We start from the raw sequence: 17,631 nt of genomic DNA on the forward strand, positions 1-17,631 counted from the left end.
GTATAGAGCATTTCCAGTACCTGTACAATTTCCAACAAACTTTCCGTAGCATTAAAAAAAAAAAAAAAAAAATTTGCAATTTTTTCTAATTTTGGTCTAATTTATCAACAGCAATATGCGACATTTTGTTTTCGTTATGTGGGAAATAATTTTTTAAGAAAAAAATTTATAAACAGGATTGTGTCTTTTCCTTTTTCCAAAACAAACATTTCGAATTATGTTATTTAGTGGAAATCAATGAAATTTAATGTAACTATTCTTCAAAATTACAGTTGTTACGATAATTGTTTAAGATTACGCGAACCTTCAGTGTCAAAATTTCCAGTCCAAAAGTATAGTTACTGTTAGATTTGTAAACCTTCATAGATTAATCAACACTGTGGCTTTGCGGTGTAGCGCTCGCCCTTTGGCGTTGACGGCCATATCCCCGCCATCAATTTCTTGAAGTTATTTGTTAGTATCTTCCTTCAGTGATGCACTTCATTTACTTTTTGGATGAAAATTTCTTTTAAATTCTAAAAGCCCAGTAATGCATTTCTGTAAAGTAAATAGATTCATCACTGGGCTTCTAAAATTTAACAGAAATTTGCCCCTTTGAAATTAAAAAAAAAAAAAAGAAGTGGATTGATGGGGCCTTGAGCCCCTAGTGATGGAAGTTGTTAAGAAACAACTTAAAGAGATCGACGGCGGGGATATGGCCGTCGACGCCAAAGGGCGCACGTTATACCGCGAGGCCACAGTGACGTTGAGTAAGATCTAGGCCAAATTTTAGTTGATATAGGTTTGGATATATTGTTTAGTGTAAAATACTTATTAAAATTCAGCATAAATAATACACTAGGGTGCAAAAAACGCGTGCACACAAGAATCAGCATAGACGGAAACAATATAATTTTCACAAACAGTAAATTATTTGTCAAAACTATTTTTAGATTCTTACGAGTTGTGTTGATTATCACAGAAATAAAACTATTCTTTAATGACAAAAATAAAATAAACAAAAAACCTTTGACTACGACGATGGTCGTAGTTGTTTCTTCGTTTGTCGATTTCTTATAAATAAATACTTTCTTAAAATTCGACACTCCTGTTCTTACTACTGTTTAACTTCCATTCTTACTAATGTTAGACTTATACCCCATTCGCACCAGCAAAACATGTTTTGTTAAACTGGTTTTCATTGAATGAAAATTATAAACAGAGAACTGAAAAACTTGATTTTCCATTGGATTCAAGTACTTGCTAACTTGCATTTCCAATGTGCTACATTCAAGTCAAAAATATTCGGTTAAATAGTTTCTATGAAGAAAAAAAAAATTAAACTGTGTTTAACAAAACAACTTTTAAACATGTTTAAGCTTTGGTGTGAATGGGGCATTAGACAAAATTCGACTCTTCTTTTCTTACTAATGTTAGACTTATACCCCATTCACACCAGCAAAACATGTTTTGTTAAACTGGTTTTCATTGAATGAAAATTATAAACAGAGAACTGAAAAACTTGATTTTCCATTGGATTCAAGTACTTGCTAACTTGCATTTCCAATGTGCTACATTCAAGTCAAAAATATTCGGTTAAATAGTTTCTACGAAGAAAAAAAAAATTAAACCGTGTTTAACAAAACAACTTTTAAACATGTTTAAGCTTTGGTGTGAATGGGGCATTAGACAAAATTCGACACTACTTTTCTGACTTCAGTTAGACTTTCTTCAAATTCGATACTTTTCTTACTAATGATAGACTTAGACGAAATTCGACACTACTTTTCTGACTTCAGTTAGACTTAGACAAAATTCGACTCTTCTTTTTATTACTGTTAGACTTAGACGAAATTCGACACTACTTTTCTGACTTCAGTTAGACTTTCTTCAAATTCGATACTTCTTTTCTTACTAATGATAGACTTAGACGAAATTCGACACTACTTTTCTGACTTCAGTTAGACTTTCTTCAAATTCGACTCTTCTTTTTCTTACTAATGTTAGACTTTCTTCAAATTCGACACTACTCTTCTTACTAATGTTAGACTTAGACGAAATTCGACTCTTCTTTTTCTGACTAATGTTAGACTTTCTTCAAATTCGACTCTTCTTTTTCTTACTAATGATAGACTTAGACAAAATTCGACACTACTTTTCTGACTTCAGTTACACTTTCTTCAAAGTCGACTCTTCTTTTTCTGACTAATGATAGACTTAGACGAAATTCGACTCTTCTTTTTGACTAATGTTAGACTTTCTTCAAATTCGACTCTTCTTTTTCTTACTAATGATAGACTTAGACAAAATTCGACACTACTTTTCTGACTTCAGTTACACTTTCTTCAAATTCGACTCTTCTTTTTCTTACTAATGTTAGACTTAGAAGAAATTCGACACTACTCTTCTTACTAATGTTAGACTTAGACAAAATTCGACTCTTCTTTTTCTGACTAATGTTAGACTTAGACGAAATTCGACACTACTTTTCTGACTTCAGTTAGACTTTCTTCAAATTCGACTCTTCTTTTTCTTACTAAAGATAGACTTAGACGAAATTCGACACTACTTTTCTGACTTCAGTTACACTTTCTTCAAATTCGACTCTTCTTATTCTGACTAATGATAGACTTAGACGAAATTCGACACTACTTTTCTGACTTCAGTTACACTTTCTTCAAATTCGACTCTTCTTTTCTTACTAATGTTAGACTTTCTTCAAATTCGACTCTTCTTTTTCTTACTAATGTTAGACTTAGACGAAATTCGACACTACTTTTCTGACTTCAGTTAGATTTTCTTCAAATTCGACTCTTCTTTTTCTTACTAATGTTAGACTTTCTTCAAATTCGACTCTTCTTTTTCTTACTAATGTTAGACTTAGAAGAAATTCGACACTACTCTTCTTACTAATGTTAGACTTAGACAAAATTCGACTCTTCTTTTTCTTACTAATGTTAGACTTAGACGAAATTCGACACTACTTTTCTGACTTCAGTTACACTTTCTTCAAATTCGACTCTTCTTTTTCTTACTAATGTTAGACTTTCTTCAAATTCGACTCTTCTTTTTCTTACTAAAGATAGACTTAGACGAAATTCGACACTAATTTTGACTTCAGTTACACTTTCTTCAAATTCGACTCTTCTTTTTCTTACTAAAGATAGACTTAGACGAAATTCGACACTACTTTTCTGACTTCAGTTACACTTTCTTCAAATTCGACTCTTCTTTTTCTTACTAATGTTAGACTTTCTTCAAATTCGACACTACTTTTCTTACTAATGTTAGACTTAGACGAAATTCGACACTACTTTTCTGACTTCAGTTAGACTTTCTTCAAATTCGACTCTTCTTTTTCTTACTAATGTTAGACTTTCTTCAAATTCGACTCTTCTTTTTCTTACTAATGTTAGACTTAGAAGAAATTCGACACTACTCTTCTTACTAATGTTAGACTTAGACAAAATTCGACTCTTCTTTTTCTTACTAATGTTAGACTTAGACAAAATTCGACACTTCTTTTCTGACTTTAGTTAGACTTTCTTAAAATTCGACTCTTCTTTTCTTACTAATGATAGACTTTCTTCAAATTCGACACTACTTTTCTTACTAATGATAGACTTTCTTTAAATTCGATACTTTTCTTTTTAGTCATCTCTTATTCCAAACCATATAGGTTATTTTTACTTGGTTTTGTTACACATGTTTTCCTCAAAACTGATACAAGGTGTACAAAAAAGTTTTTAAATGTTCATATCTTCTGAAGTTCTCCTTGTCCGTCTATCACAGCTATCTGAAAACAACAAGAATTCCAAATGAATAAACAAATGGTGCAAATCTTAGGTGGGAAAAAAAACTAATGCCTATTGTTTTCATTAACAATAGAAGCGAACCTATTTCTTGGTCAATTTTGCCGTCTTCTATTACCAAAAGCCAAGGTGGTCTAGTGGTAGTGCACTTCGTTAAATTAAATGACGGCCGTATCCCCAGCCGTCATTTAATTTAAATTGCAACTCCAGGGGCCTTGAGCCCCGTTCGATCGTTCTCCTTTTAATCTTTTTTTTTTCCTTAGTTTTAAACAACTAAACATTTTTTTAATTTTAAGAGTCCGAGAACATTTTTCTTCCGAGGAAAAATTTTTCCTTTAAAAAAGTTCTCACAGCTCTTAAAATTAAACAAGTTTGACTCTTTAAAATTTACATACAAAACCAAACAAAAAAGTCAAAAGCTCATCAAGGTTTCAAACTTAAATCAAACGATTGCCGTCGTAGGACGAAAAAAAAAACACATCACCAAAATAGTGGAAAATTAACAAACGTGAAACGTACATGAGGAGAAGCATTCATTGCACTTCAGGGAAACTGAAAACGAGAGGACTTTTGCATTTATACCAAAAAAAATGGATGTAAAAAAAAACCAAATTTGCTCTTGCTCCAACTTGCTCTTCAAAATACAAAACACACTAAACCGTTCCAAAATGTTTGTTGTACAAATTCTTAATCATAGAATGTGAATTAATAATAAAGTAACAAGCATATCATTTTAAACATGGAAGGTATTATGAATAACATCTTCAACTGAGCGTTCAATGTACCTCTTAATTCAGTGTGATTTATTTTCAGATTTCATTGCCTTACACACTACATGCATGTCCTACTGCAACTTGTAAACCAGAAAGCAAAACTTTGGACTTTTAAATGCCTCCACCAAATATTACAGGTTTACTTAGAGAAAGAAAAAAACAGTTGAAAAACTACTTTGGGCAGAATCAGCCTTGTCAAATAGAATATAACCTTGAGTGAACCTAATGGCGTTTAAAAAAAAACATTTTTGCTTGGATAGTTCAAGATAGAACTTAAACTGAATAAATCATACTGTTCCAAAAATGTATTCACCTTAACAGTCAATTATGAGACAGTAATCAAACATTTCCATTCAGAGCCTTAATTCTAACATGGCATCAAGTAAAGTTTAGGGTAAAACAAATATCCTTGAAAAAAGATTTTATTAAGGGAATTTGCGAAAATTGAAATTGGAAATGGTGAGATCATAAAAAATATGAAAATAAATTCTATTCAGTCACCAAGAACATCCTATTACAAAGAATCAGCTAAAGCTAGAAGATGGTAAAACAGCAGAGGATTTACGCTCAACTCAAAAGTAAACAAAAAATTACCCTAGGCTTGATAAACTGTTTTATATGATGAGAAACACAAGTGATAGCTATGCATGTAGGTGGTAATTCTCTTAGTGAGTTACTCTGCTTCTTTATATCCCTATATACAAGCTGAATCACACAAAACCAGAACTGCAAGAAGTCAGATGTTGCTATTGGGTTTTAAACTTCTCTGGCCAATCACAATTTGTCTTTGTCTTACACTCAAGAAAAATGTTAACAATCACTTTGCAATTTTTGCTGACCAAAATGCACATTCTTTCAAACATGGCAACTTTTAAATACAGCTTAAGGAATGATCAGCTTCTAGAATTTCCTTAACCCATTTTGTGTAAGTTTCTGTAGCAGTTCAAACTTGTTTATGATAGTTTCTATATGTGTGAAACAACTATTTTTTTTTATTAGTCTTTTTTTTAAAAATTATTGTTGTAATTAGGCTGGAAAATTCTCACTGGGGAGTCCTAATAAAGACGTTGTGTTGGAAATATACAAAATTACTGTTTACATCTAAAACCATACACTTTAAAAGTATGTGGGCCTGGTACATGACAACCTCATCAGTGGGTTAAAATCTTCTTTGCTCAGCTGGCAGAGCATCTGACCTTGAAATTACATATGAACATTTAGGTTTTAATATCCTTCAAAAATCAGCACTTTTTCCACCTTCTATGCCATGAGAAAAGTTTCATAACCTTTTGTAATTTAAATAACAATTTGAAATTTTTTCATCATTTTTTTCAACACCACAAAGGATGCTTTAGACAATGTCAGTCTAAGCATTGTGTGTAACAAATGTCTCATTTGAAAAGAGTAAAATGATAGAGCGTCCAATGATCAAATCCAATGAGGTTCAAATCTTCTCAGAAAACTCAATAATTTTCCTACATCTTATAAAACTTGCAATGTTTCAGGTCTCCCTTTATCAAAATAAAACTCTTTTTAAGACTGAATTAAAAAAATTTTCTAGCACAGGCAAGTATGACAAAAAAGTCAAATAAGCAAAAAAATTAAACCAGCAAACAAACAGTCGAAATTCAAACATGAACATTGCAAAGAATTTAAAGAAGAAAGCATCAAGTTCAAATCATGTAAAACTACAGCAAAACCATCGAATTCATTTTTTTCTCCAAAGGAGTTATTCCAATGAAGATAGAAATCCTACTTGATAATCTGCATTTTTTCTCTTCTATTGTCAATATTAGTTTTGTGTATTAGCCACAGTTTCCAAAGTTAATATGCAGAAATGATTATGATGAGATTTGATTTGATTTGGCTCAATCTTAAAGGTAAGAAAATTCATGCCTGTGAGTTAGAGATGACTAGATGATGATTAGACCCAAGGACAAGTGAAAATTCTGGTCAAGCTTCATGTTTTTATCCTGAGATATTGAGCAGGCAGGATTTGCTGAGACAAGGTAATAATTTATTGTTATTGTTTGGAGTAACTTCTTGGTCTTCTAAACTTGGTCTTCTAATCAGCTGAGTTCAAGTTTCACTGTATGCATGCAGACTTTGGATGCCTGTCTTTTCTTAGTACATTTTTTTTTTTTTTTTAAATGAAAAAGGAAACTTTTTAATTTGGTAAATGGTTTTTCTCTAATTGAGACCAAACACATGTACTCTACAAATGCAATTTCATTAAAAAAAACCATGGCTTATGACTTAGCAAGTCCATGGTGTGACGCTGGAGAAGAGACCAGGTGGGTATTTTTTCTGGCGAGCTTCAGATGTCTCCTAAACATGCAAAATGGGCCATTTGACTACAAAGTATCCCAAACTAGATAAGCAAGTGATGAAGTGGTTTTCATAGCAGAGAGGCCAAATATTTCATTTGTGATGTGAAATGAGGAGGGTTTTGCCAAATTGAGTGAGATTGTCTTTCAATGAGTGGGAAGCAAAAAATCTGATTAGTGGTCAGAAATGTTGTTGTCATGACAATTTTAAAACGTGCCATGTAAAGAGCGCTGCAGTCATGGAATTTACGGTCATTTCACATTAACATTAAATTTGCACTTGTTTTTGAATCCCAAATCCTTAGCTACAAGCTGAACCCCGTTTCTTGTGAAAAAATCTCCCAAACCTTTGTGTCAAATACTGAAAGAATCACTTGGCTTATAGTTGAAGAAATACGGTATGTATGTTGAAATTCAAGCCACCATCTGTGCAGACTTTCAAAGCTTTTTCTGTGTTTTGTTCATTTCTGTTTTGTTTTGTTTTGTTTTAACTCTTCTCATAATGATTGTGGAGCTACAATTTTCCAAATGAGGATGAGAGAATGTCTCTATCATCACCATCCTGATTTTCTGAAATTTGTGAAATCTTTAACAGAAATCAACACTTCTTTGGTGATGAAATGTGACCATCAGAGATTAGAAGATTTTTCTAAGGATTCCCCTTTTATTAGCTGGATATGAGGCCAAATTTTATTGAAATACAATTCTGTAGCAAGCTCCCCTTAAAGGATTCTTTTCATTGGTGTTATTGGTAGAAAATGTGAACTAATTTTAGGTTAGAATGAACCAAGCCAAGTTTCAATAAAGGTTCTTCCTAACTGCCTTCACATTTTGTCACAGTGAGTTCCAAATGACTTATTAATATATATTATAAGAGTTACTTGTCATGATTCAATCACATTTCTTTTGGAACACTGATTGCTTCTTCCCAATAAAAGATAATAACTTTCAAGAATTGATTATTTCATGCTGCTACTACATCTAAGAATGTTTTGAATTCATGTTAGTAGTAGCCATGTTTTTATAAATTACTTGACAACTTAACATTGTACAGACCTTAGATTGAAATTTACTATGAACTCAATTTTGGGCTAGCTCCTCAGAGCTCCTGGTTTCTAATCCTAGGCAAAGCTCAACTGAAGGACAAGTTGGTTTGCTTTCATTTCAACTTCAACCTATTTGAGCCCTTAATTTAGCAATTGTCAGTACATGTCAAGCCTCAGAAACTTCCAGTCTTGAATAAGGACACAGCACAATCGTTTTCCCTTAATCATTAACAGAGTGTCACAGATACAAATTACAAGTATTTGCACTTCTTTTTCAAAGATCTTCTGCTCTTATGGGAGGCTGCTCACACTTTTCATCTCAGAATCTATAGAGTGCTGTAGATGTAGTGCCTAAAGGTCTCTACAGTTGAGGGTTAGGAAATAAGAATCCTTCCAAAAAGAATCTGCATTCTTGTTTCAAACTGATTGTTCATTATACTTTTCTATCCTGACACTCATGATGGCTTACACAAAATCAACTCTATTGAAGCAGTATCAGTGTCTTTCAATTTTTTTTAATTCTACGAAATCAATTTTAAAAATGCTTTTAATAATCATTAACCTGCATGTATTTCCAATATTTTTCAGAATTTTTTTTGGAAAATATAGTTATACTAGTGATGCTTGGGTTGACATTTATACCTTCATTGTAAAATATGGATTAACTTACAAGGTGAAAGTCTACTACAATCCTTACAAACAAATGTGCTTAGGTCTAATTGTCATTTCTTGCTGAAGTTAGGCTAATTTGCTAATAGTAGGAGTAGTTGATTTTCTTCTCTTTCTTTTTTTTTCAATAACATGTTTTGCATAAGAATTTGGCCGATATCATAGAATCATGAACTATAGCACATGCTTCAAATTGAAAATTTTCCCTTCCTAAAGAAAGCATTTGAGCTTAAAACAATTTCAAGAATTATTCATCTGACATAAATGCAAAGGTCTCTCTCGATAAAATTTTAAATTTGGGGAAAGCTGGAATTTTTGTTGTCCCCTTAACAGCTGTAGCTTTGTATTAAAAAACATTAATTGAGAAACTCTTCTTTTCTCCAACCAGGATTCAACTCTAATATATGGATTTAGCCAAGCCTAAAAGCAGAGCTCGCATTTTTTTTTTCCTGCACTATTAAAAAAAGGAGAAAAAAACTTTGTACTCACAATTTCTCAACTGAAATGATGATAATCCTTGTTGATGCTTGGTTAAGTTTTGCAGTTCCCTTCCACCAGTCTTCTTTTGCTCGAAGAAAAATACACTATATACCAAGCTTATCACCTGTTTGGATAAGAACATGTCATCATGGTCAGCATACATGAAGAACTACTCTTTTCACAATGAAATATGTTGTTTGTTTACAAGCTACTCCTAACTATGCTATCAGTTCTTGTAAAAGGTTGCACTCTCAATAATTATAAAACCTATCTGTCTGGGTAACTGGTCATTTTGCATAAAATACTTTTCGCACAAGTCTTTTAGCACAAGTTTTGGACCATTCACACAATTCTTAGTGATCATTTCGCACAATAATCATAAGTGAGAAACATCAATATAAAAGGTATACTGATTGATACTGATAAGGCATTTCGCCTTCACATGATCCAACGGTGAGAACGTATACATTTATTTACATAATAACTTCAACTAAATCAAAATGCTCGTGAACATTAGGCATACTGGTAATACGTACAGCAAAAACAGTTCAACATTAATAACTCGATATTCAGAGAGTGCTTCACATTGAAAGTTGGCACGTGCAAGTGTTGTGATTTGACAACTTGAACATGTCAGTGTAGGTAGTAACTAGTGATCTTGTAGAGAGACAAGTTCGACCTGAAATCATTTTAAAGATCGAGAAGTTTAATACATCTATCAATTAGTAACCTTTCAAATTATTCTAATAACAATTACCTAAGCAATGGAGAGTTCAGTATTGATCGATATGCATCATAGCAACCGTGATGTAAACAAATGATTTCACAAAAGTTTCAAGAATTCAAAATAATTCAAAGATTATACGCTAGCCGTTCAATAAGTAATCATACAAGCTTAAGATCAATACAGATAAAGAAATATAGATGTACTATAGCTTAAATGAATGCAGGAAAGGGCCAAATTTCTACGAGTCTTGACCGAGTAGCAAGTTAAAATTTACATGATTCGTCGGGTAACATGGCCATGAACTTGAATTTTATGTATTTACACAGAAATTTTGTAAATAGGTCTTTTCTCCTTTTAAATAAAAAGTGAAACAGTTTGAAGGTTTTTACTTTGACTTCAGCGGAGGGAGGATTGGTGACAATTACTTTTGAAATCAACATGGCGTCCTTGGTGTTGGGTCGTCATGTTCGTTTGTTTGTAGTGGATGATGCACTGTCAAAACTAAAAGGTTTTTCGTTTAACAAAGGAAAAGTAAAAGAAGTAATCATTTGAATAGGAGTTCTTTGCATTTTCATAGAGAGAAAGATTTGTTCCTTTCTTCAAGTAAGAATAGTGATCGTGTTCACAAGTGTTTCGATCTAGTTGAAGTTATTACGTAAATAAATGTCTACATTCTCACCGTTGGATCTTATTGAAAATGACATGTGAAGGTGAGATATCTTATCAGAATCAACTAGTATACCTTTTATATTGATGTTTCTCACTTATAATTGTTGTGCAAAATGACCACTAAGAATTGTGTGAACGTTCCAAAACTTGTGCTAAAAGACTTGTGCGAAAATTCTTTTGTGCGAAATGTCCTGTATTCTCTATCTGCAGTGCACATCTGAGTTAAAAGTATAATCCAAATAAGTTATAGTGGCCTGATATGTACATGCAAGTATCATATACCTGCTCAGAGGTTACAAAACAGATGGGCTGAAGTTCCATTTGCACTTACCTCTTGACTGAATCAATCTGTTTTGTGTTAAGCATTATTCCAATTAAGTGCCCACTGTACATGATGTCAACAATTCTGGAGGATCACAGGTGTTATTAACATTGAAACCTAGAGAAACCAGAGTTACAAAACTATTATCTACATTTGATATTGGAATACTGGCACGTGTATATTTACTTTAACACTGCAATATCTTTAAACAACGGGAATAGCACAGTCTTTTATTTCTTTCAAAAATAACTCTAAGCTTGCCAAGCTACCTTTTCAACAAATCCCAACTTCAAAATAAGAGACTAAAGACAAATAGAATGCAATATAAATAGACTCAAACATCCATTGCAAAGGCCAGCAAGACTTTAAGACTGGATGAAAAGTTTGCTGGCAAAGGCTGGCAAGACTTTGAGACTGGATGAAAAGTTTTCTGGCAAATGCTGGCAAGACTTTGAGACTGGATGAAAAGTTTGCTGGCAAAGGCTGGCAAGACTTTAAGACTGGGTGAAAAGTTTGATAGAACCTTGACTTATCATGGTGCCCTTTACCACTTTTTTTCAACTAAAAGCTAAAATTCTCTTTAGCATATATAATTTCCTTTCCTCTCTAAATGCCACTGCAGGTCTTTGTAGCAAAATGCTGGCATGTCTACAAACATCAATCCATCTCCATCAGTGAGTACTTCCTCTATCATTACCCAGGAGCTTATTTACCTTTTGTCACATAAAGGCCACTAAATCTTCTTCCATATTTCAACTTAATCACCATATACAACAGCTGAGAGGTGACAGTCTGCAATTAAGAGAAAAAGGATCAATTGATAAAAAACAGTTCTTCTGAATGCAATATACTCTCAGTGGTATTATATTTTGTCACTCTTTCATAACCCTAATAAAATTTGAAATTAAAAGCATATTCCAATTCTGAAACAGTTGCCAACATTTCGTCTTCACAAGCCTTGAAAAGGAATCCCCAAGGCAAATGGGCATGAGGACACCCAAAACACGCCTGATGGCGAGATGTTCTGGCTGAGATGAAGAGTTGGGGCAAAACCTGGACCTCAGGCTAGCCCAAGACAGGACGAGATAAAGAATGGAAATCTATGCTTCATAGGGCAAAGAGCATAACACCAAAGTTAATGCATGTCGTGCACTATTTCAATTAGTAAGTGAAATAAATTTTAAGCTCTCTGACCGCAAATTTTGCCGTCTCAAGTTTAAAAATTTCAGGGAATTATACCTAATTCAATAATGCCGAAACTTTTGACGTGTAGAGAAATTCACCAGGTACATGTAGACATCTAAGAATTGTGTGTTTCCAGAAAATATCCATACCCCCACCACGGAGGGAATTTCATATAGGACCGCCCCACCCCTTCGGATTTTCCATTTTGGGGTAGCAGTGGTAGCCCCCCCACCCCTCTGGAATTTCCAAAGAATTTTCTACCACCCCCTATACCCCCTGGAAATATATTTTTTTCTCGTAGCAAACAACAAACAAGAGGGACGTGTGATTTTGTCGCGTGTATATTCGAGAGATGGCGTACACGCGCAAGGTAAACGTCGCTAACTAGCTTAAACTTAATGTTTGCTTTATTTTTAAATACAATACTTATCCTTAAACATTTAACACAGTATTCTCAGTACACGAAAGGAGAAAAAAACTGTACAAGTCGCAACAAAACACTTTTGAACTGTTAAGTTTGTACAATGTACTGAGAAAATTGCGTGCACTTGAAATGGAAACGTTCGAAATCACATTGAGCAACGTAAATTTGTACAAAATTGTGTCATGAATAAGAGAGCAAAAGAGAAAACCGAGTCAGCAGTAAGTTATTTTGAACTCATCTTTCCAAATTCCAGCCTCTAATGTAAAATTTCTTCACACAAGCATTGATTCTTGTTAACAGCGGGTCGATAATTTCGTCCGATTGTGCATAAACAAACCTTGGCTAGTTACCAGTCCCACGCGCATATATACAAAGCCCTGGATCCTAATGTTTCTCAATGTTACTATCAACTGTTTTCTACTACGGTACGACTGTACTTTCATTGTAACATCGCAAGCAAGTAAGCCATAAAGAAATCGTCAAGTCTCCTACACATTATGATGCAACGGAATTAAGCTCAGTGCAGATCAAAATTAATAGATGGCTGGAGTCAATAAGGGGTAGTGAATGGTAAATTTATGCGAAACTTTGCGAGACGGCGAGACCAGCGTTTTTTTTTTTTTTGCGAGACCGAGACAGTTATTTGTAAATTTTACGAACGCGAAACGTGTTATGACCGAGGAAAATCCCTAGGTAACCACTCCTGTTGGTTGTAATCTTTGGAGACTGGTAACGAGTAATGGCGGCTCCGTTCGAAAAACAAAGTGATTCTCTTCTTTATTTGATGTTATTTATGTTCCAAAGCGCTACAAGGATAAAAGAAAACTTTCTTTTGCTGCAGAACTGTTAGAAGCATCGTAATTTAACAACTTAAACTTCAGAACGTCCCACTAAAGTAGGTAAAAGGCGCCAATTGACATACGAAGAAAGTCGATCGACTTCCTACCCTCTGGACGAAAATTTCGCCTCTTACCCCCCATCCCCTCTGGAATTTCCTGGGACTTTGACCCCCCCACCCCTCTGGAATTTCCAATTCCCTCCGTGGTGGGGGTATGGATATTTTCTGGAAACACACATTGTTGAAAAGGGAGTATAAGAACGTTTCTCCTCTTGATTTCTCAACGTATCTCCTCGGATTTTCCGAGTATCTATAACATATACTTGAAAATATTTCATAGAGATCAAAAGATTAAAGAACCTAGAGTCAGCAAGTCAAAGTAACGTTCTTTAGGCATTCCAAAACTAAAAGGTCAGAATAAACATGGCGGTCTGACGGCAACTTGTGATTTCGCGTCTTGCAACTCGTTCCGTTTCCTTCTCTCATCGATTTCACGACATAAGAGACTCCCAATATCAGAACAGCTTTACGCTTTGCAACGAAAACTTGCATTTAACTGTTACCTCGTAAGTTGGCAGCGAAATGGCGTTGTACCACTCCGTGCGTTGAGTCTTCTTCGCCATAACTGCTCCTTTAAACGGCCTCGCTGTCGTAATTTCACTCTACTCCGCACCAAAACCTGACATAAAGGAAAGTGTGAACATACTTAAACCAAAATACATGTACTATTTGTCCACAAAGGAAGCATTTCCTACCTTAATTCGTAGGAAACCCTCCTGCCTTGCCTGTTGCACTCCATCCTCTGCGACCAGCGAAGACAAGGTGCGTCAAATTAACTGCATGCATAATTAATCATTTGCAAGTACTTGCCGATCCTGAAGCCCTGCTCATATGAATCAAAGTCTCTCTGTTTTGAAAGAGTGAGGGATCTTAAAGGTCTCCTTTCCAATGAAAAGGTCTTAATAAGTTAAATTATTCTGAAGATTTTTCTGCGATGAACATGCTGCAGTTGCCTCTTCTTAAAAACGAGACAAAAAGAGCAAGCTGTGGGGGGAGGCATGGGTGGGGAAGGAAAAGCGTAGGGAAAATTATTCTAAAAAGTATTTTCATAACCAAATCTTCATTGGTTTTCGTTAGTTATGCCTAGCGTAACCTTGATCTTGGAAACTACTCAAGAAATTTTTGATCAACATTGCAAGCATATGTTTGGGGTTCACTGTTTTCTGAGTATCAGGATTGGGAGCACTCTGAGCATGCCTCTATCACTCACTGAATTATATCATCTTTCATGAGAGTAAATCTAGGCTTGGCCCTGCATATTCCTCCTACAATCAAGTCATGGCCTCAGGATATTGCATGTGAGAATCCAGGGAAAACAATAATTATTGCCTAAGGAAAGGAAAAATCAACATTCCTTTGGAATTTTTTTTTAATTAGAGAGAACCAATGAAACTTAATTTTCTACTAAAGACATCATCAAAGACAATAAAGAACTCTTTACAGATATACTTGCCCATTTCCTTGTTGTCTGGTATGTTTCCAACTCCTGCATAAGTAGGGCATCCACACTGCCTCAATGACGAGGTTTTTTCCTTTCACAAACCATCCATATTTTGAGGAATCAAAGCAAACTTTATTATATAACATAAACTCCTGTACAGACCATTGAAAGTAACTGAAAAGCAAAGAACAGAGCCCGGTCTGCAATGCAACTCAGCCATCACTATTGATGCCTATTTTCACTCTCCATTCATCACATGCAGTGCCTTGTGTTTTGTACAACACTCAGTAAGTGAGATCGTTTACTAGAGCCAATCTGATGCAGTCATATTACTTCAGGACAACAAATGGATCATGAACTGTATAAGGGCTATGATGCTAAGCTATGGTTAGCTGTCACAGAGATCTTATGTTAAAATCAGTGCACAAAGGTATGTAAAATCTGAGGGAAAAACATGTAGTATGTCCTAAGACCAAATTTAATGTTGCAGTTCAATCTTTAATTCAACTTTTACATTAAGAGCCTTAGGGCTCTTTTTGGCTCAATTTCATGTGATTTAATTTAACTCAATTTTCAAAGCACAGGCAGAAGACCAGAGATTTAATTTACAGCTTTATTCCATTTATGAGCTGAAACAAAGAAATGAAACTGGTTGGCTCAAGAAGGAAAATGTTTCATGGAAAATTTTTAGACATGTGATAACTGACCAAGCAATTGGGTCAATTATTCATTTGGTTAGCAAAGGCTGTAGTTGTGGCTCAACAATTCACATTTGCATAAAACATGTCTTCATTTACAACATTTACACAAAAAACTGAGGAGTACCAATTAAGCCTTTAACTCCCATGTGACCTAGACAGAATTTCTCCTTACAATATCAATACAATATCAACCAGATAAGTGTTGAGAATAAAGAAAAATATCAATTTGGGGATAATCAGTTGATCCAATACTAAATTCTCTGAACTAACATCATAAGAATTGTATGGTTGACAGTAAGGAGAATTACAAATGTGATCTGGGAGTTAAAGGGTTAACTCCAAGAATTTCCAAACTATTGACTAAGAGCAATTAACACATCTAATACAAACTACAAAGTAATTAACTCAGTTTAAACAAAAAGTTCAGTGACATGTTTACAGTGAGAAACTTACAGCTATTAAATTAGTTTTGGTTTAAAGAAAACCCTACTCTTACAGAACATTTTCATTTAAACAAACATACAGTCAAGTTATTTTCCCATTCTATTATTCCCATTCTACTGAATGTTTGGCTTGAAAAACAACCCACTTACTCATTTTCTAATTTAAAAAAAAAACTTGATGGTCATGTATTGCGGTTGTTGCAACAAAATCTTGTGGGAGATAACAAGACCACATTGAAGAATGAGGTGTAAATCAGAAAAGGTAACTATTACTTTTCTCTAATTTCCTTATCTATATTATAAATTCCATAGTTTTGATTTCCAAGTTTTGGCCACTTACATCAAAATCTAATGCATGAAACAGTGTTAGTTCCTATGATTTACTGAACGTCTCAGAAGGTGAATTGCATGTAAATTACCACTACAGCAAAATCTTGCATGACTTGTCATTGGGTAAATATGTATTTCTCACCTAAAATCTGCACCAATTTATCAGTTTTTTTGTTGTTGATCAGGCACAAATGAAGCTTCCCTGCTCTTTGTAGTGATTAATTTATACTGATGTTATTCTCTACTTACGTACATGTATTTGCTTGATATAATTTAAATGTACAAGCTTTCCATCCTGTGAACATGACAAAAACAGTGGAAGAACACCTTGCAGTTATATTTTCAGGAATAATTCACACAAACCTGTCAAGTCCACTGTATGACACAGTTTGATAAAATGATTTGTGCATCCTTCAAATCCTTTTCCAAAATAGCACAACAACCTGTCAAATCCAAAACCTTCAGCTTTTTACATTTTTCAGTAATTTCAAAAAGACTAACACTTGTTATTTCCTTACACGATGATAGATTCAAATATTCCAAATTTACTAGACTGTGCACAAGGGAAAGAATTCCCGCATCTGTGATCCTCCAATCAGACAACAAATTTAAGTTCTTTAGTATTGTCAAATGACGCCCAATGTGGTGTAGTCCTAAATCTGTCACTTTGGGACAATTTGACAGATTAAGCTCTGTCAGGTTGGTTAGATTTCTAGCAATGTGCTGTATACCTTCATCTCCAACACGATAGCAGTAACTGAGATTCAAACGTTCTAATGTTTTCAACTTCTTTATACTTTGTAGATCAGAGTTCTCAACTCGAGTGCAATATGTTAAATTAAGTTCCAAGAGATTTGGAAAAAACTGCTCACATTTTATTCCTTCAAACCAGCCAAGAGGTACGATGGAATGGTCCAGGAGAAGACTCTTTAGGTTCCTTGGTAAACACTGAGCAGGAACGTTCCTCATATCACAATAACATAAACCAAGAGTCTCGAGACTTGGACATTTTGTCTTGATCTCTTCAAGCAAAGAGGGCGAAATGTTTTCATTCTTTTTCGTTGTTCCGATAAATCCTTTTATTAGAAGCTCCACAACTGAATCTGACAATCGATTCCTGACGATTTTCCACAAAGTCCTTAGGGAAAGCGGCCATGAACGAAGATCAACTATCTTCCACAAGGTTCGATCACAAACAAGGTGGTACCACAAGCGACAAACAGTGGATGACGAACACAGAGTTTTTATATCAAGAAATTTAAAAACATGCAACATAATATTGGCTGGAAGTTTACATATTGGGGCTGTTTGCACGACATTAACTGCCGTTTTTTTCCGAGATGCTCGTCTTTTAGCTGCAGTGCAAGACGCCATGTTGGTCAGTTGTTGATAACACGGGCTCATG

The 17,631-nt window shown here is 34.4% G+C and overlaps 1 protein-coding gene and 1 long non-coding RNA gene across 4 annotated transcripts; both read right to left on the minus strand.

The window, feature by feature from the left end:
- Positions 1-230: 230 nt before the first annotated feature.
- On the minus strand, positions 231-14,636 carry LOC113669525 (uncharacterized). Of its 3 annotated transcripts, none has more exons than XR_016181305.1 (6): positions 14,522-14,636; positions 13,815-13,930; positions 11,518-11,596; positions 10,814-10,921; positions 9,096-9,210; positions 231-3,775 (listed from the first exon to the last, which is right to left on the minus strand). It is a non-coding gene; the product is annotated as an uncharacterized LOC113669525 (long non-coding RNA). The 3 variants fall into 3 exon arrangements; XR_016181303.1 differs by lacking the exon at positions 14,522-14,636 and adding an exon at positions 14,007-14,283; XR_016181304.1 differs by lacking the exon at positions 14,522-14,636 and having other exon boundaries at positions 13,815-14,007.
- Positions 14,508-17,630, minus strand: LOC113669500 (F-box/LRR-repeat protein 12). Its single transcript, XM_027185549.2, has 3 exons — positions 16,590-17,630; positions 14,765-14,797; positions 14,508-14,640 (listed from the first exon to the last, which is right to left on the minus strand). The coding sequence occupies exon 1, from the start codon at positions 17,628-17,630 to the stop codon at positions 16,593-16,595; it is 1,038 nt and encodes a 345-aa protein (XP_027041350.2). The 3' UTR covers positions 14,508-14,640; positions 14,765-14,797; positions 16,590-16,592.
- Position 17,631: the final 1 nt, after the last annotated feature.

The sequence above is a fragment of the Pocillopora damicornis genome, chromosome 11, assembly GCF_964200805.1.
Source record: "Pocillopora damicornis chromosome 11, jaPocDami1.2, whole genome shotgun sequence".
Classification (NCBI taxonomy): domain Eukaryota; kingdom Metazoa; phylum Cnidaria; class Anthozoa; order Scleractinia; family Pocilloporidae; genus Pocillopora; species Pocillopora damicornis.